The sequence below is a fragment of the Lacerta agilis genome, chromosome 6 (genome assembly GCF_009819535.1).
Source record: "Lacerta agilis isolate rLacAgi1 chromosome 6, rLacAgi1.pri, whole genome shotgun sequence".
Classification (NCBI taxonomy): domain Eukaryota; kingdom Metazoa; phylum Chordata; class Lepidosauria; order Squamata; family Lacertidae; genus Lacerta; species Lacerta agilis.
The window spans coordinates 24,693,234-24,719,483 of record NC_046317.1 but is presented as its reverse complement, the minus strand read 5'-3'; the positions used below and the strand labels follow the sequence as shown (position 1 = coordinate 24,719,483).

The window sequence follows — 26,250 nt, the reverse complement described above, 5'->3', positions numbered from 1 at the left end:
ACAACATACCTGGGTCGTGGCAACAAGGATGGCGGAGACCGGTCTTCAGAAATCTTCCTCCTATCAGAGACTAACAGCATCCAGACCACCACAAGCAGGAGCAGCAGAAATCAAATCAGGTGAGTCATAGCTCAAATGATTGCGGAAATGTTACGCATATCATATGTTCACTCTGGATTGAAACTTCCCACAATATACCTTGCATTTAACCAAAATAATAGTTCTTCGGCAACAATCTAAAAATGCTTCAATAGGAACCGAAGCATTTCAAAAGATGATGTATTCTACAAGTTGATATTTATTTAAGACAGACACACACAGTGAAACTTGCAGAACAGTATAGGTTTTTGGAAAACAGTTTATTCAGGAATTACAATCTGAAATATTTTCCAAAAAAAACAACAACCAAGATCTCTATGAAAGAAATCTAAGTACATACAATAGGAAATTGATGGCTGTTAAATAATTACTTTCACTAATATATACATAAAAAATGCCACAAAATTGTTTTGTTTACACCTGGAATGTGTGCTCTGACTCTTCAGTTAGGCTTTTTCACATAGTTTTACCAGTTCCGCAACTTGAAGGCTCAACAGTACCGTTTTTATACATATCACTTTTAAGTCAAAATCAAAACCTCTGTGGGATATAGACGTACCCATGGAAATTCACAGCTGTGGCAGTTTGTCCACTGGGGTATCAAATTTGAAATCGGCTGGGAAAAGATCAGGAGCCCGTGGATAAATCAACCTATATGACTGCCTGATTGTAACATCAGCTACTCCGGCAATGTCTCCAATTTCTGAAATGAAACCCAAGGCAGACAAGCTGAGTTACAAGGCTGGAGCGTTTCCAAAAAAACAACCTGTAGTTTCACCAATTCTTCCTGGTGCTCAGCTTCAGACAGTGTAAAGCAAACAAACAACCTTTAAAAGTCTGCTTTCAGTAAAAATTTCAAAGCTGTTCAGGAGCAATGTAGTACTACAATAGAAAGATGGGAGAATATGATTTTGTCGGGGCAGCCAATCAGAGCTCACACTGCACTTGCACTTAGATATGGTCATTTATTACCAATCAAACCTGGGTTGAATTCAAAGTGCAGATGTTCATCTCTTAAGGCAGGCATAGGCAAACTCGGCCCTCCAGCTGTTTTGGGACTACAACTCCCATCATCCCTAGCTAACAGGACCAGTGGTCAGGGATGATGGGAATTGTAGTCTCAAAACATCTGGAGGGCCGAGTTTGCCTATGCCTTTCTTAAGACCTTAAATCAGGGATGGGTAACCAGATGTCACTGGACCTTAATGCCCGATTATGCGTCAGGTTGGCTGGAGCTGAATGGGGCCAAAGGTCCTCCATCCCTATCTTAAGCAAGCCGCATCCTGAATACCTGAAGATGCACCTTCCAACCCACAATACCCTCTCATTGGGACTGGACTTCATCAAATGGGATTTTACTCCAGGTGCCGTTGCCTTGAGTGGTGGGTGTGTGGGTGAACAACTTGCTTTCAATAAAGAGGTTCATGTAGCAATTTAGGTTAGCAGAGCAAAACATCCCTGGCTTTGGTTGACTGGACCTGCTGTTCTGTTTGTATTAGATAAAGGTAAAGGACCCCTTGGCAGCTCAGTCCAGTCAAAGGCGACTTGAGTGTGGCGCTCATCTCACTTTTCGGGCCGAGGGAGCTTTCCGGCTAGCATGACTAAATTGCTTCTGGCGCAACGGAACACCGTGACGGAAACCAGAGCGCACGGAAATGCTGTTAACCTCCCTGCCACAGCGGTACCTATTTATCTACTTGCACTGGTGTGCTATCAAACTGCTAGGTCAGGCATAGGCAAACTCGCCCCTCCAGATGTTTTGGGACTACAACTCCCATCACCCCTAGCTAACAGGACCAGTGGTCAGGGATGATGGGAATTATAGTTCCAAAACATCTGGAGGGGCGAGTTTGCCTATGCCTGTGCTAGGTTTTAAGAAGCTGGGACAGAGCAACAGGAGCTCACTCTGTCACTTGGATTCGATCCGCCGACCTTCCGATCAGCAAGTCCAAGAGGCTCAGTGGTTTAGACCACAGCGCCAGCCACGTCCCCCATCTGTTTGTATTAACTGAAGTCTGTCATCAACTGATTTTTTTTTAGCACTTCAATTATTGTTAGCTGTTTCAAAAGCCCTTGACTGATTGGTAAGGCATGAATTCAGCTCTTACAGTTTTTCATGCCCAGATGAGAGGAATCTTTACTCCAAGGATCTGCAGAGAGCTTTGGCCTTCCATGTCGTTAGAACTGAATCAGTCCACATATAAGCATTTCCATCCTTTCCCTATTTAAGGGATGTACCAATGGCTAGACAGAACTGAACACCTTACTAAAAGGGGCGATGGCAGACTTTAGAGAGGATTACAATTTAGACCACTTAATAAGGTATGTTCCTAACGCTGCATGACAACACACATATTCTGAATGTGTGTTTTTTGGGGGGGACACTTGTTACGAGTTTTAATTTTGTTTTAAATGTATTGCTTTTGTGTTTTTTATTATTTTATGTGTAAATTGCCTTGAGACCATGGTTTAGAAGGCAATTAATTATTACTATTAATTTGTATACCACCCTATACCCGCAGGTCTCAACACAAAATCACAATATAAAAACACAAAATATCTAATAAAAATTAAAACAACCCAACAATCCTCTGCCCCCCCCCCCATTTTAAAAGGGCATTGGATGCCATTCAGCCAAAGTCTTGGTTAAAGAGGGACGTTTTTGCCTAGTGCATAAAGCTGTATAATGAAGGTAGCAGCATAATAATAATTAAAAGCTCACTAAGTGTGCCTAGCTATTACAATTGTATCCTACCTTTCTTCCAGAGGTCTCAAGACAACACAGATCTGCCCCGCTATCCTGTAAAGTAGATTAGGCCAAGAGATACTTGAGTGGCCCAGCATTACCCAGCAAGCTTTATGGCTAGGTAGAGATTTGAACTTGGCCCTCTCCAGTCCTCATTCAACATTAACCAGACTGGCTCCTTAGCCTGGCAATTACTCACGTGGCTTATTACTGAGTTACTTATACACCCCAAATCATGGCAAAAGGGGGATCCTTATAGTGCTTTCTGCATCAGTGGTTACTCTTTTTCTTTCCGAAGAAATGACTTAACAGAGCTAGAATTTAACAGGGGAGGGGGGGAAATGGAAATGTTACCTTTCTGGGTTCTCTTCTCTGCGGAGGCTTGTGAAGCCATATAAATAGCTGCAGCTGCAACCGAGATGGGACTCCTCCCAGGAACCAAGTCTAATTCCACAGCTTTACGGGCAATGTGTGTTGCTGCCATCTGGACTTGCTTAGGAAGACCCAGGTTTGAACAAAATCTGGACATGAAATCTCCAGTTGTGATCAAATCCACACTCGTTTCCAAAGCTTTCAAGATGAGCTTAAAACACCGGCCTATTTCTTTTTTGGAAATTCTGGAGACAGCACATATTTCTGAAACGAGAAAACAGCAACACAAAAACCACCCAAGACATTAATGCTGGAACAGGATTACAATAAGTTAAGGATAATAATGCTCACAGTCCCTTCTCCCTGCTACCAATTAAAGCTTAACCCTCCATTTAAGTTTTCACAGCGCAAATATGTAACTCAGTCTATGTAGCCAACAAAACTGGCATCCACTTTTAAGAGAAAAGAGCTATGTTTACCAATAGTTTTCCAATGCAGGGAATAACTGCAGGTTCTGAGCACCATGGAAATAAAACTCTTTATTTGCATACACCTGCCCTTTCATGAATCTCCCAGCCCCTTCACACTATGTGTTAGCTAGTATTTCTCTTCCCACAAGAAAAAGAGAGAGAGAAACCCACAAAACAAGTTTCACTGGAATAGTATGCACATTAAAGTCAATTTGCTTTGCTGCATGTGTTTAATTATTTAAATTACATCATTAACGTATATTAGGATGCAATGCTAATCATATTCTCCACAATCCTAAACCTGCTTGCCTTTCTCACTTTAAAATTTGTGGGCCAGTTTCATCTTGGGTGGAAATTATGGTAACCACGCATCAACATTCTGCAGGGCAGATGGAAATGGCTTAGGGAGGCAGTCCTGTAAGGACATGGACACATGCCAGGCGCTGTCCAACATACAGCTATTCAAAAAATGATAATAATCAAATCAAGGAAAGAGGTGTATGATAACTATAGGCTCCCATGAAGCACAGATGTTATACTCAGTAACTCGGTGCAGTTACAGCTACCATACAGTCAGCCATATGGTTGTGTGGCTCTTAGACGGCAGTTTCTACGTTAACTCCTCCCTTTGGACTGGGCTCAGGGAAAAGAAGGTGCCCCATTTCTATACCTCAGTGTCAGGCACATGCCCCAAAACCCCACAGCCAAATGCTCAAAAACATTCTGCGAAAAGTCTTTTAATCAGTAGGGCACATGCCACAAAAAGTTGTTTTCTTCGTTTATTCTACAAATTATTGGTTTTCCTTCACTGTAGAACTGTGTGTGCTGTCTTGCACTGAACAGCCCTGATACAACATGAGCACCTCAGCACTCTTAAGCCATGTCACACAGTAACTTGTTGATAGTAACAATAATCGCCCGACTGCCCCCTTCCCAAACAGTTTGCAGGTAATTTGCACAAGTGATTAAAAGGCAAGTAAGATACAAAACACGAAGCCCACTCCTGGGAATGGCAGGTTTTGCTTCGCTGCTCTCAGATACTGAAGAACGAGGTGGCAGCTTGTGCTAGCCGAAGATACTTTGGATGATCCCGGATGAAGCCGACACTATGCTGCCCGCTTACCTTTGAATGTTCTCGGAACGCCCTCTTGCCTGCAGGCAATGTAGAGGCAAGCGGAGGCAATGGCATCGTTACTTCTCCCCTTCAGGCTCTTCTGCTCATAGACTTGCTTGAATAAATTATTTGTTCGATCCTTCAAAGCAAGCAGACAAAATTTAATTAACTCCAGGCCATTTAATTAGCAATAATATCAAAAATTCATGCGCTCATTATATTATGCTAAGTAAGTAAACGCCAGAACAATTTGAGAGAGGGAGGCATGAACTTACAACTATATTTCGGGGGAGGTTGATTCTGTCTGCCATGCTAGCGATTTCTTTGAACGCGTTCATCATCGCGCGGTCGGAGCTGCTCATGGTCCTCCGGTTTTGATACTTTGAATTCCCAAATTCATCAAAACTGGCTGCGCCCGTGCCCTGCAGAAGAAGGGTTTACAATGTGTCAGAGATAGCTGGAATTTGCACCAGATATACACAGTAAGACCACTTTTGCGCCTATGTAAGGATTCAGAGGCTACAATAAGCAACACCTATTACAACCGCTTAGTAATGAAGTCATTAGAAACAGATCACAATGCAGCCGCCTTCAGGTGGCTGTCACTATTTCCAAGTAGACTACAAACACGGTGGTCATAATGACCCTCTTTCATTCTCTAGATCAGGTTTTCCCAAACTTGGGCATCTAGCGATTTTTTTAGACTACAATTCCCATCATCCCTGACCACTGGCCCTACTAGCTAGGGGTGGTGGGAGTTGAAGTCCAACAAGAGCTGGAGACCCAAGTTTGGGAATTTCTGCTATAGATTAAAAGCACATTTGTAAAGGAACTTTTAGTGTGTTTTGCCATCCTTAGTTCAGTCGTTCTTCAAAAGCAAACATCACTCCAACTTCATGTAGTCTCATGGCGAAAGTAAGTCCCGGTTGCTTACATGGGAAGTCTCACATCAGGCCCAGGGAGGTCCAGCAAAAAAGCAACAACTTGCAGTTGTATCGAACTATGTTTTACCCCCTGGAATTAATGCACCCAAGTTAATCATGTCCATTTAGTTCAACCATTAATATAAATTTCTTTCAAAATTCAAAATGTTTCCACTGGTACAAAAAAAGGTTGGACAACCCCTGCTCTATTACGTAAATGCAAAGACTATATTGCTCGTTAGGCCAGCTGTTGCTCTCTATGAAAAACAGATGTAATATACACTGCACAACCTAGCAAAGTTCTGTTCAGCTCCGCACTTTCCAAGAATGGCTCAACGTAGGTTTTCAAACTGACTACAGTGGACTCACTTTATTCCCATTTCAGAAGCAAACACTAAATATTGTGGTCAGCAAACAGCAAGGAAATGGTGCAGAAAGAGGAAATGAGAGTCCTAACAAATCCACTGCTTCTTCCTGGGCAAACAACACAGCAAGCAAGAAGCTCACCAGAGGTGCATGTAGCAACAGAAAACGATATCTGGAAGCAGAGGAAAAAATGCTGCCCTAACCAACCTTGGTCCCCTTCCCAAACATTCCCAGATTTTGTGCATCTGGACACCAAACACTTATCTTCCATTTTCATATTGAAAGAGTTAAATACAGGGAGGGGGCAACCCTTAGCGAGGTGACTTCTGATTCCACTGCCCCTGGCGTTAGGTTTTTTCTCCTGCTGCAGGCAAGGTGGGGGGCTCTGACCCCTTGCCAAACTTGTGACCTTGACAGTCCTTTGTTGTTTGGGATCTCTTCTGTCTGCAGGGCTAGTCAGCTAAGCAGGTGACTGGTTGCCAGGCTTCCTGCGTCACCTGCTTAGCCAGCTCAGCAGAATTCAGCAGCCAGAAGCTGTACTGCAAAGTTTTCCAATATGTCTTTCACGGCCCATATTACCAAGCTGGCTGCTCTTGAGGTAAAGCCTCTATGGTACCTTCCCAACACAATAAAAGAGAGTAAGCTACTCACACAGCTTACAACTCTGCAGGAATCCTGCTTTTTTGAGGTCCACTCATCACCTACTGATACGAGAATGTTTAAGCCCTGGACAAAGCAGGAGTTAGACCTTTCCCGACTACTTTTCTTCACCACACAAGAATGAAATCTGGGCATAGCCTGCACTTTCATCTTCACTTTTGGGCAATACTATGAGGTGGTTTAAAAGGCTGGGGCTTCATGGAGTATTTGAACACAGCCATGTAGGCAGTCCACTAATGATTGCCAGACCAGTCTGCATTACAATCGTGAGAGCAAAGGAGTCCACATTTTCTCTAACATGAACATGGATTCTCACAGAAACGCTGAAGTCTATCACTGCACTACATGCCATCCTGTAAAACTCTGGCCTCTATTAGTACTAGTTAACCTTATAGCGTCCTGGTCATAGCTCAATCCTTGTTTGAAAAGACTGGGGAGATCATGGGAGAAATAAAAACGAACATAAAATGATACAAATAAAAAAATTCCTTCCAGTAGCACCTTAGAGACCAACTAAGTTTGTTATTGGTATGAGCTTTCGTGTACATGCACACTTCTTCAGAAGTATTTGAAGAAGTGTGCATGCACATGAAAGCTCATACCAATAACAAACTTAGTTGGTCTCTAAGGTGCTACTGGAAGGAATTTTTTAAATTTTGTTTCGACTATGGCAGACCAACACGGCTACCTACCTGTAATAAGATGATACACACACTTTACACAGAATAATATATAATCAGTTTTATGCTATTTTTATATACCATCTCCTGATACTACTAGTTCTTCCAGCTATGGAAACTGTTTGTGATCCGGAAAGGAAAACTAGTCAGCAACCCCCAAAATAGCAGTGACAAACATCTCAGTGATACAGAACATGCTTCAGTTCCTTTTTCCTTTCACCACACAGCTGGTACAACTCCATGTTCAAACAAGATAAAGTTGATGAGCCCTGAGGTTTACAAATCATGCCTTATGGATATGCAGGGAACATCAGTCCCTGGTAGTTGTGTGAACATGGATGTCAAGAAAGCATCGTTAGAAACTCAGCTGTATAAGCCACGGGTAGGCAAACTAAGGCCCGGGGGCGGGATCCAGCCCAATCACCATCTAAATCTGGCCCACGGACGGTCTGCGAATCAGTGTGTTTTTACATGAGTAGAATGTGTGCTTTTATTTAAAATGCATCTCTAGGTTATTTGTGAGGCATAGGAATTCGTTCATTCCCCCCCCCCCCAAAAAAAAATATATAGTCCGGCCCCCCACAAGGGCTTCAGTTATTGCTCTTGCTTCTTCCCCCACCTCACCCCTTCATCAGTGCCCCACCCGTAAACATTTTCTCCACTCTTAAATAGGTTTCTTTGGGAATGGCATAACTATTGCCATCGTTGCATAGGTTTTTAATTACAGTGTGCCCATCTTTCTCCCTTCCCCAGTTTAGTAACCTGTTAACTTTGTGTTGCGGTGGTATTAGCACAATGTATATGCTCCGTTTTTTGTTTTTTTATGTGTGTGTTTTATGTTCCTGATAAGTTAATTAAATAAGCCTGAGGGGTTACTTGGATGCTATTTGCTGGGCATCAGTTGGTTTACAGACTGGTTTATAGAGACAGATAACTTGGCTAAAGCCTGCAGATGCAACAAAAGCTCAAGACCAAATTCAGGAGGGCCATTGCCTCGTGAGCTAGGTCGAATACAGCAGTGCTAACTCCAGTGGAATAGTACTGCCTCCGGTATATCTTCAAGACCTGTGGTGGAAGCTGGTCCATTAGGGTGAATTGAGCAAGTGCCCCACCAACCTCAGTGGTTTCATTAAGCCCCACCTGCCTTTCGTCTGACAACCAGCCCAGGGGGTGGCATTGCCTGTCAGCTTCCTCCTCCTTAGTCTAAAACAGTGCTGCCCTTATAGAACTCAGCAGAGAAAATGGCAGCTCCACCTATCACAGAAGCTGTGACTTTGCAAAAAAGAAAGGTTTTCCCTAATGAGAGCCAGTGTGGTGAAGCGGTTAGAGTGTCTGTAGGACTAGGACCTGGGAGACCAAAGTTCGAATCCCCACTCAGCCATGAAGTTCAGTGGGTGTCATTGTCCTATATATGCCTCAATGTAAGTCCCTCTGTGCTCTCTGAACAACCTGTTTTGCTATACAACTCTCCCAATATCATAAATTGGGGGGGGGACCCAAATAAATTATCTACGAAAAAGTAAACAAAGAGCTGCTGCACTGGGGAGAAAAAAGGCAACTAGACATTTTGTTTTGGTGACCACAACCCAGGTCCCAAGAGCCATGTGGTGAATAGCTTTTCTATCCCAGTTTCTAACACTGTGCACGGCTTGTTTATCCCCAACTTTGCACTGCCACTTTAAGAGCAACAATATTCCAGTTTCTGCCAAAATCTCCCTGCTGCTGTACAGATCTTGTGCATTCATGCATTTCATGATTTAAACTATATATTACCTTGCCAATCATTGTAGTCAGATCACCATCACTCAGGAGAGGATTCTGGGTATCTCCAACTCGAGATGGGTCTTTGGTTGCTTTGTCATTGCTGAACGTTCGCCATTCTGACCCTACATCTATGACTCTGTCACCTGAGTATGCAAAAAGCATTTATTATCATTCTTTTGTTTTTGAAAAGTCTCAAGAGGTTCACAAATATGCATTCAGAATCATTTCGTTTACAACTGCAGCAACCAAATGGTAACATTTGGACAACATTCAGGTAATCGTTTTTAGTCGATAGTCGAGTTTTGGGTGTTGTTTCTGTTCACAAATTAGGAAGCGTGAGGCAGAACCTGTCTCAGACAATCTCTGTTCTAGCAACCCTAGTGACACTTTGTAGATGGCAAGTGAGTAATGAAGTTAACAGAAACACTTCCAAGAGTTCACAGTGGAACCAGCTCTCACTCAAGGATGCTCTCAGGGAGTGACTGCATCTGAGAGGTTAGATCAAGGGCATCCAATGTGGTACTCTCCAAATATTGTTTGCTTACAACTCCCATCATCACTGCCCAGAGGCTATGCTGCCGTGGGCCAATGCAAGTTGGCATCCAACAACATCTGAAGTGCACTTATGTTGGTTACCTCTGGGCTAGAACATGGGCAAATAACCTGCAGAGCACAGGCACTTTAGCTGGTCCAAACAAAGCTCTGTTGCACTTCAAGGCAACATTAACAAGGCTCTCTATAGCTCTGGTAAACACCTTATGGTCAGACTTACATTAACACCTGCTTATTCCTTGCTACTATTTGTTACTGGGTTCAGCAGACTGAAGGCAACACAAGGAACAGAGTTCAGGTGTCATAGAACCTCATGTACACATGAAACTTGTATCAACGGTAACCTGCAAATTAAGGTTGATATGCAACTAGAGATTTCCAGCAGCCTTATAAGAAGCTGCTGCAAGAGAAGGACTGAACAACATCACAGGAGGGGTGTTTCTCAGACTACAGTGAAACTGTGAAGCTCCCTTGTTATTTTTGCTATTGTATGCTGCATGTCGCTATTATATTTATAGTACTGAAATGTGGGTTTTTGTATATTATATTTTCGCTTTGCTATGTTATGAAAATGTCACTTATTGTTTTGCTATGTTGGGTTATTATGAAATTGTTTCATAGCGTTTGTTTGAAATGCATCCCTGTTTCTTTTTTGCTAGCTGATTTGAGCATGATTTTGTGTGTCGGAAAGTAGTTACAAATAAAATGAGGGAAGGCAGGAAGGAACCTAATTCAGCATTTAGGGACACTTCAACGATAACATGAACAGTAATGCTATAGCTAACTTGCCTATTTTGAGTTCACAGAACCAATAAAGCTGGCATGCTGTCTTTACAAAACTAGCAGATGCCCAGTTACAAGCTGTTAAACTACACCTCTATATATTGCAACAATATTCTTATTCCAAAACTGATACCCCCAAAACTTGGGACAGATCTTGGAAAACAAAACACTTGACAGCATGGCTCAAAATGAGAACATTGAAAAACAATGACCCCTTTTTGTTTATACAGTTTTTCTGCCTCCACATCTTCAAGTCCTCCCCTGCAGTCACAGACAACAAGCTTAAGAAATAATATTGGCAATTGTGTCTTCATTTATTAGACCAAGATATGTATCTGCCTTTTGCCTGCTGCTAGAACCCCTTTGCTCCCCCCCCCTTTCCAAGCCACAGATAAGCCAGGAAACCTCTAATTAACCACAGTTTCCCATTTCATGTGAACTGGGGAACTATGGTTACAAGCTTTGGAACAAACCAGGATGTTAAACTAACTTCAAGCTGGTTGACCCTGGAGGATTCCAAAGCTAGTAACCAAAGTTTCCCTTCAGATAAATAATAAATGTTCCTTTTTAACCAGATTTGATTGACATCCTATGCCCTTTTAAAATGTTGGGGGGGGGGGTTATTGGGTTGTCATTTTTACTTTGATTATGTATTTTGTGGTTTTATATTCTGAGACCTGCGGGTATAGGGTGGTATATAAATTCAATAAATAATTTGTTGTTGTTCAGTCGTTCAGTCGTGTCCGACTCTTTGTGACCCCATGGACCAGAGCACGCCAGGCACGCCTATCCTTCATTGCCTCCCGCAGTTTGGCCAAACTCATGCTAGTAGCTCTGAGAACAATGTCCAACCATCTCATCCTCTGTCGTCCCCTTCTCCTTGTGCCCTCCATCTTTCCCAACATAAGGGTCTTTTCTAGGGAGTCTTCTCTTCTCATGAGGTGGCCAAAGTACTGGAGCCTCAACTTCAGGATCTGTCCTTCTAGTGAGCATTCAGGGCTGATTTCTTTGAGAATGGATAGGTTTGATCTTCTTGCAGTCCATGGGACTCTCAAGAGTCTCCTCCAGCACCATAATTCAAAAGCATCAATTCTTCGGCGATCAGCCTTCTTGATGGTCCAGCTCTCACTTCCGTACATTACTACTGGGAAAACCAGTAGTATAATAGTATAGTTAATTAAGAGGTGTGCTTGGTAGATTGAGCAGACTGAGGTGAACAGAAAGGGCTGTGTGGTTGAGACACCCTCCAAAAGTTGCCCAAATTAAGGGTGGAATTCAACACTTTCCTCATTGTTCCATCTGCACAAGCATTCCAGACAGAATGATTCCCCCCTCCCCTCTTTTCACACTGTTCCAGGGATTCTCTAAAACCCCTCAGAACCAATTTGGGGGCCAGGCAAGGGGTAGGGCCAGGTGATATCTGGTTTTCAACATCGTGTTAAATCACCTACTAAACATTGCTATATACTGACATATCACGATGCCTGAAATAAGGATGGAGTTATGTGGAAACACTGGCTGGCTTCACCATTTCCTCCACATTGTGATTTTTGCCGGCACCTGCTCTTGTGATTCGCTGTCCCTACAGGAGGCAGGAGAGAGCTGAGCTGGCAGTTAACAGGTGCTGCAGGAATCGAGAGAAGCATTGGCTGGCTTCACGGTTTCCCCCACACTGTGATTTTTGTGTAGTGCAGATACGTAATGATTCACAATATATTGCCAGGTCAAAAAAAAATTAAACTGATATCACAACATGGTTTTGAATGATATAGTGATGTATCTCTCACCCTTAGTGGAGGGAGCCGAGGTGGGAAAGCCCTGGCTGAGCTGGTTGGGGAAATTCCACCCTAAGAATGCATTGCTTATATTTTGAGAATATAATGAGTGTGATATGAAAATAAATTAATTTGTTTTATTAATCAACTAGCAGTAGATTTGTTTATTGAAGTGTTACCTTAGCCTATGTATCCTTCAGTATTTAAAAACGGAATTTTAGGGGTTTGGCAATGAGGAAATAGATTTAAACTAAGGTTGCCTTTTAACAGAGCGTCAATTAAAACCAGTAGGCAGGTTTTGTTTTTTCATAAGTACTGAATATGGTTTTAAAATATTAGAACCCTTCAGATGCAATTTTTCACTAATCAAAAATAATCTGAGCTAAGACTCCATTTTAAAGTACTTTTATATCATACTGTTTCTGGTATAGCTAGGGTTATGCTCCATTTTGATACTATACAGATTTTGGGATTTCAGAAGAAAAGCTTAAGAAGATTTCAAGCCGAGATGAGCTTCAAAGTAAACTTTTACAACAATATCTCCTACAAAGTATTTAAATAAAGAAGTTATATATGCAAATGGAGAGAACATTCTGGCTGCACCACAAATTCCCAATGTATTTTTTAAAAAATCTGCTTAGCATAAACTGTGAAGACTGATTTGCTGCTAATGAAGTGTACTCAGATATTCAGCTGCTGGCTTGTTATCAAGACTGTAGCAAAGGGAAATAATCAGTCATTAGAAAAGAATCCAGATATAGTCGTGATTTCATAAGCCGTAAGTATGCCAAAGCAACAAGCTTCATGAAGTAGCAGCTATTTTCCAAATTATGACTCAGAAAGGGCTTCCCCTAGAAGATGAGACTTTAGAGGAACAATTAACTACTGAAACTGATCATACTGGTTGCTTACAGTGTCATTAAGGAGATGTATACTTTATGATCTCTGTCCAAGGGAGGCCTGAATACTATGATAGCAGATTGACTACACAGAGCAATATGAAGGTAGCCAAGCAGTTTCTCCTGTTAATAGTTTGAGATGGGAAATCTTAGACATGTACCAACCCTTATGTTACAGAAGCTGCACATTAGAGCCACACAGCTGAGAATGTTTATGGGCAATTAGAATAAAGAGAACACTGTTATTTTTTTGATCCCCCAAAGTGTATAAAATCTAGTACAGAGGTGCTCAACTTAATGCTTAAAACTTGAGCACAAAGTTTCCAAAGGATAACAGCTGCAAATATTTGAGAACACAAATTAAATAACTATTGATTGTCAAGAGGGTATTATTTTGAACCTGGAGCAGAAACATAATGACAGAGAAAGCTGTAAAAGAGGATCAATGGGATAGGAATGGGGAGGAGGGAAATAGTGCAACTCTTGAACCATACTTGAGATGTTATTCTTTGCTCTTACGTGTCTGCAGAGGATTTTTTTTTTTTAAGGATCAATCAGGAGTAAGATTATCTTTTTAAAAAGTGAACACAGCATGTATGGCAATGAAGGCAGGGAGACATTATTCCCCCATATAAGTTTAAAATAGGAGAAAGCATTTTCCTCTTTTGGCCTCTATGTAAATATTTGATTAAGCATTGTTCCTTCTAAGGCCTAGCAGTCTGGTTACTGTTTACTGCACCTAAAAAAAGCAAAATGTACTTGAAATTCTGGTGTTGTATAAATAGAACAGTGAGCACAGCAATGATGTAATATTTTTCCACACAAGTGGGAATGACCTATATGACTCACTAAAGGGATCTGCCCTCTTGTGAATTATGCACCATTCCTGCTTTAATGACAAGACTGTTTTGTCGCTGCCAACTCTGGCAAAGGGGGGGGGGGGGAATGTATCCCCGAGATGGCAACGGAAGTTAAACAGAAAACTATTCAGTGTCATATACCAAATATATTTAGGCAGCACACTATTGGTTCAATTTTTTTTATCGTGGTAGAGAAAATTATCTGCGTGATTCTAGAAAGAAATGAAAACACAGTTACAACAGAAAGTGTGCATTCTATCTAAAAGGGCATCACCTACAAAATTAACTACAAAGCCCATCAGTTCATTGCAGTTGTCCCAACTATTGCTGCTGGTGGGTATTCTTCAGGGATTTTTTGAATATTGTTAAATCTTTATTTTTTTACTGATGGTATTTCTTTAAAAAAAGAAACTATGATTGAAGAGACTAAAGGCCATATAGGTGCCACATAAACTGCATAGTACCCCAAGCAGTAGAGACACAGAAATGGTTGTACAGTATGTCTTATGTTTCAAACCTAGACATAATGAGAGAGAAGAGCAGAAGAGCAAAGCTATGAAGAGGCATGGAAAACAAAAAAAGGTTGTAATGGTTCAAAGGAGAAGGGACCTTGCTGGAGAGAACTAATGGAGGTGTCAGAACGTTGATGCAGTCAGCAAGGCAGAAGCCTCCGAGAGGGGGAAGGAAATCCAAGTGTGATTAAAGGTGGCCAGAGAATAGGAAGTAGCAATAGCCAAGAAGAAAACAAAATGAAACACAGCATTAGAAGTAGAGATTGAAAGGACAGATATTGGCAATGCTGTTAAGAGAGAGGAGTTAGGGTTTGGCAATAAATGAATTCTGCAGGAAAGGGGGGAAAAGAACACAAGGCTAAGTGCCTGGGCAAAGAGGCTGGATAGTATTGATAGGAATGGGGGGGGGGTGGAATATAGCCAAGACATTCTATTTTCAGCATGTTGATCTTGAAATGTCAGTGAGTCATCCAGGTTGAAGAGTCAGGGGCAATTTCAAATCAAGATTTTAATTTACTTTATAAAAGAGGATGGCACTCTTCCAGAGAGGAAAGAAACTGCTTTCACGGAGTTGCCCTTTTACTCATTTCCTTATACTGCTTAAGTTGTAATATGGAAATATATTTGGATTAAGTACAAATACAAGGAGCATCCCTGTGTCTTCAACACACACAAGATGCATATGGGGCAACATACAAAGTGGCAAATGTGGAGAAGAGTGCCTGTTTTTAGATGTGTGCTTGAAGTGCAGCAGTACAAAAAGCCACGATTGGCTTTATATTATTCTGTGGCTACTGCTACTTATTCCTTAGCTACTGGTGTTCTCTTGCTATAAGATGAAGACATAACCCCTCATGTACTACTTTTATCACTACTTTAGGATTCTTTGTTTAGAGAAGTATATGATTAATCTGTTCTCAGTCCTGAAAGTTTATTGACACCAGTAAGTGCTTTGAATAAAACACACTTCTATTAAAAACATCCTAGCATGTTCAAAGGAAAGTTAGCCTTGCTAATATTAATATTAAAATCAAAATCATATACACCTACAGCACCCAGCCACTCATCATACAAAACAAAAGGAACCATAACTTCTGAGATGCTGCTAGAGTTGCTTATTAAAAAAATACGATCTTAAACAGATTGTTAAATGAAGTATCTGAAGAAGTGTGCATGCACACGAAAGCTCATACCAAGAACAAACTTAGTTGGTCTCTAAGGTACTACTGGAAGGATTTTTTGATTTTTTATTTTGTTTAAATTTAGAAACAACTGTCATCATGGGCCATGACACAACTCCACCTTTTTTCAGTTTCTGCAAAGCATGTTCCAGTTTTCTTAATCTACTAGTAAGTTAGCAAGAATTTTATTTTATCTGTAGAAGGCTTTTGTATACCAAGAGGCCAAAACTTAAGTGATTATTAAGAAAACTTCACATGAACTGCAAATGAATATGTTAACAATATTTAGAACAGAAATCTGAAATCCTAAACCTAAAACCTGGAAACTGGGGGGGGGGGGCATTTTAAAATGCATGGCAGAAAAGAAAAACAAACCACATTTTCATGAATCTAGGTGATCACTGAAGAGAAATTTAGCTCTGAACAAAACTGTTATACAGAACAGAAAGAGTTGGATGGCCAGTTACTTCTGCAATTGTGAAGTTCAGTGAAACAGATACCAATTAGAGGACAGCATTAAGACAGCAAGTTAGAATTCTGTATTGTGGATTGATGTGTTGGCATTTTGTCTAACATTTTGCTACATAAACAGTGCACGAGGCTCTAGGAACATTTAAACAGGAGCACACAATCCAATGGAACTTGTCCAAATTGTTAATTAGGGAATGTGCTGCCATCTAGTGACTGGTGTAATGACCAGACCTCCTCTTCAAAAGTACAAGTTCTAAGACATCAACTTTACATTTTGGTTTGTTTCTAAAGTTTTATAATATTTCATTTAAATTTGCTAGTAACAATTACACAAACCATAAATGGTAAAGTTACATATAGTAAACAATAAAATGTTCTCTCTCTTTTGTTTCATTAGAGTTTTCTGCAAAGAAGTAACTGTCTACAGTGCAGTTTCACACCTCAAAGGTTTCTTTTAAAAGTTTCCCAGTTTGAACGTTGGCTCCTCTTTTTAGCCTTCCTTAGCTTTTGCCCCATGGACTGCAAAAAGATCAAACTTATCCATCCTTAAAGAAATCAGCCCTGGAAGGATAGGTCCTGAAGTTGAGGCCCCAGTACTTTGGCCACCTCATGAGAAGAGAAGACTCCCTGATGTTGGGAAAGATGGAGGGCACAAGGAGAAGGGGACGACAGAGGGTGAGATGGTTGGACAGTGTTCTCGAAGTGACTAGCATGTGTTTGGCCAAACTGCGGGAGGCAGTGGAGGATAGGGGTGCCTGGCGTGCTCTGGTCCATGGCGTCACAAAGAGTCGGACACGACTGAACGACTGAACAACAACAACAACAACAGCTTTTGCCCCAGCCACCCATCACAACCCAAACCAATAATCTGTTTCATAGGTGAGCACGTGAACAATTGCAAACAGCTTGTTGCTGCACCAGAGGATCTGCAGTCTGGAGTATGAATTCAACACTCGGATTAGAAAAAGAACAGAACATAATGCATCATTTTCTCTCACACACAAACCAACTACAAAAATGGAATTCTCAACCAGAAGAGGCAGCAGTTCCTTTTGAGCTTCTAACTTCCCAGAAGTGCACCCACACAAATCCAATGTTGGTATCTAGGCCAGAACCGAGTAATACAACTGAATGGGATAACTCAAGGTCTACCATCTAAATTTTATTTAACTGCAGATGCCAGAGACTTAACCCTGACCAGATATAAAGAATGTGCTCTACCATTACAGGGTGGCCTTTCCTTATGTACGTTACGTTGCTATGGTACTAATGCTTTAAGCATCTAAGAAATTGTGTTCACACAAAAGTTGAGAGGAAGAGCATTCCAAACTCTGCCATCTGTCAAGGGACTAAAGGCACTAGCAACTCCTCTAAGAAAGAACATAATGCCAAGAGGGAAAACTAGCCTGGCACTATCCATTGACCTAGGGAAGAAAAGCAGCAGGGTATACGCACAACAGCCAGAGGTAAAAGGGCTGCTGGGTCCCTTACAGCACATATATACAAGCAACAGAAGAACACCCCTGCTCCTCAATAGAAATAAATGCTTATTGAAATACAGCTTGTTCTGACATTGTTCTGTCCTCCCTCCTCTACCTTTTCCCTTGACTTCTGTTTAGTGTTGCATGTGTAGGTGTGTTTTGGTAAGCCTCACAGAAGGGCATGCCACACTGACTACCACCACTTTGGGATACAGTATTTCTCTGAAAAGTGAAATAAAAAATAATTTTAAAAAGCTAACAGAGGCCTGGATGAAACAGGCCAAACCCTACAGCAAAGGATAAATGGACATAAATCTGGTATCAGGAATCACAAGACAGAGAAACCAGTAGGAGAACACTTCAGTCTCCCAGGACATTCTATACAAGATCTCAAAGTAGCCGTCTTACTACAAAGGAATTTCAAAAATAGAATGGAAAGAGAAGTTGCTGAATTACAACTAATTACCAAACTTAAAACCATGGAGAGACCTGGTCTGAACAAAGACATTGGATTCTTATCTCATTATACATGACAAATCTATCTTTAGCCATCTCACCCCTTGCCTTCTCCTGTAAGACCAATTGCAGTCGTTAACAGTCGTCGACAGGTTTTCCACACCTATCAGCCAATCACCCATTCCCACCACCCTTCTGAGTAATACCCCTCCCAACTCTCTCACTATATATAAGGGTCTGTTGACTTCTGTTTCAGTGTATCTGAAGAAGTGTGCATGCACACGAAAGATCATACCAAGAACAAACTTAGTTGGTCTCTAAGGTGCTACTGGAAGGAATTTTTTTATTTTTTATTTTGTTTTGACTATGGCAGACCAACACGGCTACCTACCTGTAACTGCTGCTATTAAATAATAGAAAGTGCTGCAAAGCACACAGTTCTATCAGTAGATTCAAATCCACCTTTGGCATTCTCCTGCTTCAGAGTCTTCACAGCACTTCATATACATTCTCAGAAGTCCTGTATGACATGTCAGTGTTATCTCTTTACTGCAGGAAGAACAGTGCTTATAGCCACCCACTAAGTGATGGATATGGGATTTGATCCAGAGATTTGCCTGTTCAGACTCAACCACTGCATCATGGGTGGCTAACCAGGTGTCACTGGTACAATTCCCTGACCACTGGCCAAATCATCATCTGCAGGGCCACAGGTTAGCCATACCTGCACTACACTTTACCACAACTGGATGCCATGGCTAGGTCTGTGTAGGTCTCATAATTCCACATGCAGATTTGGTTCGGCAACCTGTATTTACAGGTGAGCACACAGGTGGTTATTAAATGCAGCAACCAATCAGAGCTCTACTAGCACAGCAAGCCATGCTCCCATTATCACCCTAAGAGTTACCACGTCAACTCCTTGCTTATATACTGAAGTAAACAACTACAATGTGGAATGCAAAAATGATCGTGATGTCATCTCCTAAAAATGCAGTGTAGGCGGAGTCACAGCCAAGCAAATTTAGTATAGCAACAGTTAAAATTGTTTCTAAGTACCATGCACTGCACACATGATTGGCAGCTACAGCTGCTCCTGGCCTGGGGTAGCCTGACACTCAGCACTGGTGAGCTACCACCTGGATTACTGTTACATGGGGCAGCCCTTGAAGGTCTGAAGGCTGCAGCTAGTGCAGAATGTTGCTGCTATAATAGGACCATGTGGATAACAGTTCTGTACTGGCTGATAGTTACCCACTGGGCCCAATTCAAGTGGTTAGTACTACATAGGTGAAGGTAAAGGTACCCCTGACTGTTAGGTCCAGTCGCTGACGTCTCTGGGGTTGCGCGCTCATCTCGCTCTATAGGCCAAGGGAGCCAGCATTTGTCTGCAGACAGCTTCCGGGCCATGTGGCCAGCATGACTAAGCCACTTCTGGCGAACCAGAGCAGCACATGGAAACACCGTTTACCTTCCCACTGGAGCGGTACCTATTTATCTACTTGCATTTGACGTGCTTTCGAACTGCTAGGTGGGCAGGAGTAGTACTACATACAAAGCCCTAAACAGCTCGGAAGCACCTAAAAGAGCATCTTCCTCCATACATCTCGAGCCTTATGGTAGGCAGGGAAGGCCCTATTAAAGGAGCACAACAGGCTGCTGCCCAGGTGGCATTGTCCCTTAACAGGGCCTTCCCAGTGGCAGTTCCTCATTTATGGAGTGTCCTCTCTGGTGAGCTTTGCCTCTCCACTTCATTATGTATGTTCAGGAGGAATTTAGAAACATCCCTGCTGATCCAGGCTTTTGATGGTTGAAAGATACTGTTCCTGGCAACCTTGGAATTATTAGCTGTAAAGGTATATAATTGTTTTTAGATGTTTAAAATGCTTTTTTAAAAAATTCAACTGCCTTTTTGTGTTTGTGACCCTGAGCAATTTTGGGAGGGCGGGCCAGATATAAATTTAAATAAATTAATATCTATTACTACTCACTAGTAGCAAGGGATTTATTCTTTTCTCATGAAGTTTAACTTATCAAACTTTTATCAGTTTCCTTCTTTAAGGAGAAACCTTGAGGAACAGCACACAGTCAATATTAAGAAACTAGAAGACTTTCAGAGCCGCATATACCATTTCTATATTAAAACAACACTTTAGAGAATAGAAAAAAATATATTAACTCATATTCTGTAGCCGCTTTCACCACCTTATTTCCAAGAGGTCTGATTCTGTGGAAACCCCAAATATATGCAAATTGGTAAAATTCATTCTAACTGGCAAATCCACTGCTTCAAACATTAAGCAGTGTCAGAATGTAGAGCACTGTTTTTGAAATTTGGCAAGGATGTTGTGCTCTACTGATTTCATGATGGCTCAAATCAAGATGTAGTTATCATTTCATTGTGTCTGGTTGGTTCACAGCAATCTGATTCTGCACCACCTAGAGCAGGAGTAACCAAATATTATGCCCTCCAGATGTTACTGGACTGTAATTCCTCCAGTCAGCATCGCCAGTGGTCAGTGATGGTGGGAGTTGGAGCTGAACAACACCTTTTTGTTTCTTAAAATATGATATCCATACCTGGAAACTCAAGAGGGAGCTTCTGAGGGCACCACAAAGAATGGCCTGTGAGGAACCACACCCCACACAACTGAGACATCAGTTAACACCTGACTGTTTCCAAAACTGTGCAGAGTCTGAGACTTTATGCTCGTAACAAAACAGGTCAGAAACTTTTGTGGCTAGTCCTTTTTTGGGTCAGTGTGCAAGAGGTGACACATGGGTAAAATATAGTGAAGTTCAGAATGTCTGCCACATTTTTGATAAACCAGGAAAAAAATGACAGGGCAGTTATCTACGGTGACTAAATAACAGGAAGCATCTGCATAAACATCTGTAGGTTACCAAGCTGTTAGTTTCTACATGGCAAAGACTTCTCAAATATTTGTTACAGACGTAAATGTGCTGACTGAAGCTTTTAATGCAATCTTTTGGCATTTAAGAGAAAAACTCTCATTTTAAATATAACAACATAAAATATTTAGAATAAGATATACAACTACTGTAAAATTGCTCACCTACGACTAGTCCACATTCTGGACAGATCATATCTCCAGCTCTGTAATCTTCCACCAAAATGGAATCTGGGTGGTTTGGACATGTCACTCTTGGCAGCACATCCACCCTTAAAAACAAATGTGATATTTTAGCTTTGTGTGACAACTCACATTAAAACCATGTTTATGAAAAGTTTGTAAGTGTAAGCCATTTGAAGCATATGGGAGAAACACTTCCAACTAAGTCACTGCCTTCAATGAGTCCTTTATTTTAAACAAATATGTATGCACATAGTTCACAGAAATAAAAATACACTTGAATAGGTGTAGACCACTTACCATTAAATTTTATGCAATTTAGAAAATGAGTTACATAAGGGGGAAATGCTAAAGGGAAGACAGGCATATGAAAACCTATTAGACCTCATTTTAACAAATTTGGAGGATTACAAAGTAACTGATAAGCAGCATTTATTTCAAGTGGAAAACATTATCCTAATTCATCTTGATCATGCAAAATATTTCAAGTTTTACTAATTTCTAGTGATCTTGTAAAAAGCGTTAGAATGCTTTTGGAGTTTTAAATGAAAGTCAAAATGTGACATGACAGGATATAATTTGCTGTATGTTATATATGCAATTACTTCCTTGGTGATTTGAAAGAAGCTGATAAACATGGCATGAAATTGGTGACGAATCTGTTTGCCTCAAAGACAGAAATAGCCCTGAAATTGATATCCCAACTATGCTTAGTAATACCAACTATTACAGCTAGCCATTCACCTTGACAAATCCGTTACCGGTAAGTGGTCAAATACCACTGTGGTCAACTTGTAACAAAAGCAACAGACCCCAACTTAAATATAAGTATCAGGATACCTCAGGGCTGTTTTTCTAGAAAAAGAGGTGCCAGAACTTGTCCTTTTTTAGGGGGGAGCACCCAGCCAAAGTTGTTGCATCTCCGGCACACAACACAGAGTGCTGTGCTGCCCGCAGCCTCTGTTGCAAAGCCCCAAGTGCCGTACTGCCGTGGCGCAAAACTACAGAGGTGCCAGAAAGCACCAAAGAGATGCCGAAACTCAGTTCCGGTGAATTCCAGCTGAAAAAAGCCCAGAAATACCTCCCTGTAATGATTATACCATCAAAAAATGCTAGTTCACCAGACAAGAAATCCAGATTGCTACAATGTGCCCAGTGGGATTTCTAAACTCTGAACAGAAGCTCCTCCACACAGAACCACATTCTCTGTTCTTAAAAATGGCTATCATGAAGTAGATGAGCACGAAGCAGGAATGCAACTATTATTTAAAACAAATATGCTAAATACACTCCCACTTAGCACGTGAGTGAGTCACATAGATGTCAAAACACGTTGAATATCCAATCCTCTGTATTATGAACTTAATGTGCTTTTAAGTTCATAAAGCACATTAGCAGGGTGTAAATTGGACTGGTCAATGTTAATACAGTATGAGCTATTTTACCTGAATGTATGTATACAGTACAATGGTGGTGCTTTTGTTGTTGCTTTTTTAAATTCAATAAGGGATAATTGGGCATTCTTGTCATGCCTGTGGTTGGCTTTAATGCTATATATTTGTTCTGAATATTGCCTTGTGATGGCCTACGGCTAAACAATACAAATATTGTATTATAACCAAAGATATGTTTTGTGGAAGGTATGGCTGCTGGTTGCATTTTAATTCCCTTCCAAAATAGATTCCAACTCAGATGTTTTCTTTTCTACATAGTTTAAAAATGGGTCAAGTTTTCAGATTAGTCCATAACAAATTTGTCATCTCAATGGCTCCCCAGCAAACTCTTGTTGCAATACAGCACTTAAGCATAGTCAATATTTATGCTACAGTGTCAATTTAGGAAATGTTTCATTCAAACATCTTTAAACAGTAGCCTACTTTCCTCAAGGTCAGACTGCTTCAATCTTACAGCTGCTATCATCTAAATTGTTTAACTAACCTAAACACAGCGTTTATCTTCTTTTGTGGTAGGTCTATAATAAGCTCAAAAATTATCTAAACAAGATGCTCTTTAGGAAGTGAGAAGGGAAGAAAGCAGTCTTACAGAAAGTCAATAAACAGAATTGTATGGTCCAAGGAAGACTTGAAGTAATTGGTTTGTTAAAGGGAGAAAACAGAAACCGTGGCATAAAACAATTAAGTCAGGAGCCTTCCTTGGTATCCCCAAGGCAACCAGGACACTGTCAAAGTGTTTGCTCAGACCTGTTGCCCGCCAGTCAGCTGGAAATGACAGAAGGCACAACTACTTTTCCCCTTCATTTTTAAGTCTGGCAGTGAGTTAAGGAGAAAAGGAAGGAGTGGCAAGAATATTTCAGCATACTCAGGCCTTTGTTGCTGGCGGACAGCTGGAACTAGCAGGAGGACCCTGCTCAGGGTCTTGGGTTAAAAAAAAAAAGTCTGATGTGGGGAGAGAAGCAGTGAGCATATCCCTGCAGCCAGGTGGGCCCTGCTCTAAGTTTTGGATTTCCTGCACTTACCTGTATCATCCACAATGCTTTGGAATTAGCACTAAAAAATGTAACAGCCTTCACGTTTCTAAGTTCATAATCACAAGTTGCATATACATCAGACAACAAACTGGTAGAGCAGGCACAGGAAAAAAGAGCCAACCCATTCTGCTAGAGGGAAAAATAACATTTGGCCACACCATTTAGTACTAGCTGTTGCAGATAGTGTCAACATGAGTAAATTAGTAAGCGAATTCCATGTACAAAATGATCTGTTTCACATTACTGGTCTAGGCCAATTGCAAATCACATTACTAAGCTAGACCAATTGCAAAACTGGAAAGAAAGTCTAAGTAGTCGGAATGTTGCCCAACAGAGAACATTCATGGGTGTGCAACTTAACAGTCTGTCCCCTGTCTCACAGAAGAGGGTTGCAAGGAGCCAGAAAGATCCTTATAAGTGTATCTGATGAGGCCAGCCTTCACTCCAAACACACTGGATTTTAAAATGTCAACCAGAACAAAATTAATAAAGCAATCCCAAACTTCCTCTCCTCATCCCTCCAAACCTTATCCAACTTCAAAACAAAGCATTACAATGCAGGATTACAATATGTACAATATAAACATCTCTTCTTACAAAACATTAGAAAAAATAAGAGCATTAGGATGTTACAAGAGTGGGAGACCCCAACGGACAGCATACAGACAGGACCGAAAACAGTTCTGCTCACACAACTGCTTCCCCAAAAAATGTATTATGAAAGCAACTTTAGATCCTAATGTTGCAACAAACATTTGCATATACTCTGCATATAGAAATACCCTGAGGGTGAATTTCCAGCTCTGCCAAAGAGCCCTCACCCAAACAAGCGATTTCCTCAACACAGAAACATGAGGCCTAGAAATCAGGTGCAGCCACCCAGAGCATGGCTTCAGCTGAAGCAAGGACTCTCTCTGAAGAGGCCAGCTGCTGTCCCTATGAATTGAGCTGCATATTAAAAATATTAGCAGGTTTATCTCCCAGTTCCTGCTCAACAAGCTGCAAGCTAAGGAGGCCCCATCCCAGGTCAGCTGGCTATCCTGGGAACTCCCCTTAGCAGGAGTGGCTAACCTATGACCTTCCAGACGTGAGTTGTAGCTCAGCAACACCTGGAGGACTAAGCATCAGCCTTGCTCCCAGCATGCCCACCAGATTTCCCCCAGGTCTACTGAGATGTGCCTGCCTGCCCGGCCCCGCAGATTTACTGCATCCTTCCCAGTACTGGCAATGAATCAGGGTGCCAACATGAGCGTAGCCAGGACTTTTGTTAGGGTGTGGGCAGAACCTCAGTTTGCTATGTATTTTACTGATGGGGGGGCAGCTGCCCCTCCCTGACCCATGGGCACAAACATATTTTTAAGAAAAATCTCAAAACGGTTTACAGCACATTAAAACATCAATAAAACAATCCAGAATTAAGCATTACTGAAGAAAGTCAAATATAATGTATACAGTAAAAACAACAATCAACAGGAAACTAAAATATTATCTTAAAGATTTCAAAATAAAACGTTACAAAGGAAGTCAACTACAGAATACATTTTAAACACAAAGTTAACAAAAAAACATTTCAAAAGAAAACATTGCTAAGTGGAGTCAAATATAAAACGCACAATTAATAAGAGAATAAAATATTATAAGCATGACATGACACACGCCCACCATTTGAATGGGAATGCCCATCAACTTTGGGGGAAGGGCCATTGCTGGGAAACCAGTTCTGGGGAGAAAACACAATTGTATAAAACTAAATTCAGCGGGGCAATGACAAAAATTAATTTGGATTGGTGTGGGGAGAGAGAAAAAAGAAGTGTGACGTAGCAATTTGCATGGCTTTGGAGGGGAAGTCAAAAGCTGCCTACACGCCATATGGAGGGGGTGGGGAAGAAATGTGTTCAGAGTGCTGGGATATGTAGCTCTGCGGTGGGCGAACTACAGTTCCCAGAATCCTTTGGGGGGGGGGTCAGGGAGATGCTTCCAACGCACCGCCCGTTTAAACGGAGTCGGGGAAGTAGCGCGGTTGGCCTAAGGCGTCCCAAGCCGCGTCCCTCCACCACCTGAGGCCACCGGGGCGTCTGGAAAGCGAGCAGCGTATCCTTGACGGCGAAGGCGGGAGCGGGCTGAGGAGGAAAAACCGAAGGCCCCGCGGAGAAGGCCGCCGCCAAAGCTGAGGCGGCCGGAGAGCGGCGAGCGAGGTAAAGGGTGACTGGATAGGGCAACTGGAGGCGACGGGCACCTCAGAGGAGCCCAAGCCGCGGCGAGGCAGCGACTTCTCAGGCCGCCTCCCCATCCCCCGCCGCTACCCCGAGCCCGGACGCACCCCTCTACCCTTTTCCCTGCTTTCCTATGTCTAGAGAAGCGCCCGACAACTTGTGCTACTGACCGGCTGGTGGACGCCATCTTCCTTCCTTTCCTTGCGCGCGGCTGGGCGGCCGGGGCGGGCCGACGGGCTTTTATGCTTTCGACGCCTCGGTAGGCGGGGCTTTGCCGAGGTCGCGGCTAC

The 26,250-nt window shown here is 41.8% G+C and overlaps 1 protein-coding gene across 1 annotated transcript; it reads right to left on the bottom strand.

Annotated features, from left to right (window-relative positions):
• Positions 1 to 340: 340 nt before the first annotated feature.
• GTF2B (general transcription factor IIB) lies at positions 341 to 26,250 on the bottom strand. Its single transcript, XM_033151649.1, has 7 exons — positions 26,131 to 26,250; positions 21,242 to 21,348; positions 9,204 to 9,337; positions 5,077 to 5,223; positions 4,811 to 4,940; positions 3,200 to 3,481; positions 341 to 802 (listed from the first exon to the last, which is right to left on the bottom strand). The coding sequence occupies exons 1-7, from the start codon at positions 26,145 to 26,147 to the stop codon at positions 669 to 671; spliced, it is 951 nt and encodes a 316-aa protein (XP_033007540.1). The 5' UTR covers positions 26,148 to 26,250; the 3' UTR covers positions 341 to 668.